Source organism: Rousettus aegyptiacus, unplaced genomic scaffold (genome assembly GCF_014176215.1).
Source record: "Rousettus aegyptiacus isolate mRouAeg1 unplaced genomic scaffold, mRouAeg1.p scaffold_m13_p_5, whole genome shotgun sequence".
Classification (NCBI taxonomy): Eukaryota; Metazoa; Chordata; class Mammalia; order Chiroptera; family Pteropodidae; genus Rousettus; species Rousettus aegyptiacus.
The window spans coordinates 78,254,190-78,256,930 of NW_023416308.1; the positions used below are offsets into that span (position 1 = coordinate 78,254,190).

Sequence of the window (2,741 nt, forward strand, 5' to 3'; positions counted from 1 at the left end):
AAAAATAATTAGGGTTTAGAATAAAAAAATGTACTATAGATAAATTAAATGTGGGAATGAGGAATCCACCTCTGTCAGAAGAATAGGTTCCACCATTTGTCTTGATTGGAATTAGTTACTTTTGTCAGAGTTGACATCATAAAGACATCTATTTTCTTTTTTGTTAACTGGGATAGGTACCAAAGGAAATATACTTTCTGTTTCCTGCTCCATATTTATGTTCAGAATCTAGTTTAAATGAAATAAATATGATGATATTAACAAGAAAAATATATCGATCATTATTTGTGTCAAATATTAGGTTTTCTAAAATTCACCTTTAATCTCTACTATATGATTGTTATATCTGCTCCTAACATAATTTCGCTATAACTTTTACTCTAAACTGCATAGTTTTTACACAGTACACAATTGGGTTCATCATTGGAGGCACAAGTAAAAGTACATTTGCCATAAGAACATTAAAAAGAAGAGAGACATGCCGTGCAAAGCGATGAACAATAGCAAGGTTGATGATTGGCAGATAGAAGATGATCACTGAACAGATGTGTGAAACGCAAATATTGAGGGCCTTGAGCTGCTCCTTTTGGAATGCAATTCCCAGCATAGTCTTGAAGATCAGGATGTAAGACACAACAATGAGCATAAAATCTACCATAATGCAGAGTGCTCCAAAAAAGCCATAGATGAAATTAATTTGAATGTCAGAGCAGGCCAACTTCATGACATCCTAGTGGACACAGTAGGAATGGGATAACTGACTTTTGTTACAATATTTCAACTTCCTCAAAGTGAAGGGGAAAGGAAGAACCAGGAGGAAGCTCCTGAAGAAGAATATCTTTCCTATTTGGGCAACTCGAACAGTTGTAAGGATGGAACTGTATCTCAGAGGGTTGTGGATGGCCAGGAAGTGGTCAAATGACATGATGAGAAGCACTGAGGATTCCAGTGCTGTGAATCCATGGATAAAGAATTCCTGAGCAAAGCAGACATTGGCAGAGATCTCAGAAGCAGTGAATAAGAAGATCCTCAACATAGTGGGAAGAGAGGATAAGGACAAACCTAAGTCGGACAGGGCCAACATGGAAAGGAAACAGTACATGGGCTCATGCAAGGAGGGCTCTGTCTTGATGACAAAAAGGGTGGTACAGTTTCCCAGAATAGCAACAAGATACATGCTGCAGATGGAGACTGAGATCCAGATATGTGCATACTCCAGCCCTGGCATCCCAACCAAAAAGAAGGTGGTGATTTCAGCATGTGATGTGTTGATAACAGACATGATGCCTTGAAATAGAAATTCTTGAGTTGGTAAGATATAAATATCTGGAAATTTGGTAGGTAAAAAAGCAGTTGTTAAAGATCCTGGCTTATTTCCAGCTGTCTGACAGAAAAAAAAAAAAAACATTTATGTGACTATCATTTAGTGAGAAATGGATGCCATTTTAAACTAGAATCTACCTATATAAGGAAAATTACTTTTAACCATGTGTTTCCTATAGAGAAACTAGAAATGTATATTGCATTGGGATTTGAATCTGATTTCATTTTCCCTGTAAAATAATATTAAGCCCTAGTCAATTAATCTGGATCCTCTATTATTTCTTACTTTCACATCCTAAATGAGATGTTGGGTAGAATATGCGATTACTCGAATAACACTACGTGATGGCAAGGGAATCCCATAACTCAATTTCTTTCTACCTCTTGGAACTCCCACAAAAGTATAGTCTTCTCAGAATCGAACTCCTTTTAGTTCTGAACCCTGCCATTTGAAAATTATTGATTATTTAAATATACTCATAAGGATGGTCACTCCAGAAATTATTGACAGATTATGTCTCATTTTCTCCTGGCCTTAAATTTGTGACCAGTTGGGTAGTGTTTAGGTGAATAATAACCTGAATTGGTCAGTATCAAAAATTAGGGGAATATGAATTCTGTTGAAGACTGATCCCCCAAAATGTAAATAGTCTAATCTCATAGTCTCTGAAAGAAACATTCTTCCCAGAGATATAACTTTTGCTACTCTATATGAAGTTTTTTTTGTGTTGATTGTCCCCCTGCTCCTTCCAAAAAAGAATAAAGTGTTAAGTCAAATAGATAAGAATTTCTGAGTACATACAAGAGAGTAAATATTTTGGAGAGCACTTTTGAGACTGGCTGAAGGGTTCCAGCATAAAACCTCAGACTTCACTTGATATTATAAGAGGGGTTGTCCTTTTCTTCTCCCCCAATCATGTGCTCAAGGGGAACTCATGCCTGTGGGGATTGCGGCCAGTTTGTATCTGCTCTGAGAATAAGAATAAACATATGCAGATACAGTAAATCCACAAAAACAATTAATATTAAAGAAATTAAAGAAGTATCTAGACCTTGAATTATGGACTGTTTGGTTAGAGAGATGTTCTTAATAACCAATATGGAGAGACATGGTAAATACTACACAAAATCTCTGACACTTCTTTTAGGTATTTGGCTCAGATAATACTCCTGTGCCTGGATAGAGTCGAAGAAGAGATGTTATGAGTTGAATCTATACATTCAAGGAAGTGACGTAAGACAAACAAAATATGATATATTTTTAGTCCAGAGTTTACTTCTGAAGCCTGATTTCATTCAACTAAATATTCTGTGACATCACTAACTAAATGTCCCTTAAAATCTACTTGTCCAAATCAGACTCTATTTTCTCTCTTTTCATAATTGCTTTTTCTTAGGGACTCACTATCATTATAAAA

At 35.8% G+C, this 2,741-nt stretch overlaps 1 protein-coding gene across 1 annotated transcript; it reads right to left on the minus strand.

Moving 5' to 3' along the window:
* Positions 1-352: 352 nt before the first annotated feature.
* On the minus strand, positions 353-1,282 carry LOC107517347 (olfactory receptor 51A4). Its single transcript, XM_016157929.2, is given in 1 exon segment — positions 353-1,282. A coding segment is annotated over 1 exon segment (930 nt).
* Positions 1,283-2,741: the final 1,459 nt, after the last annotated feature.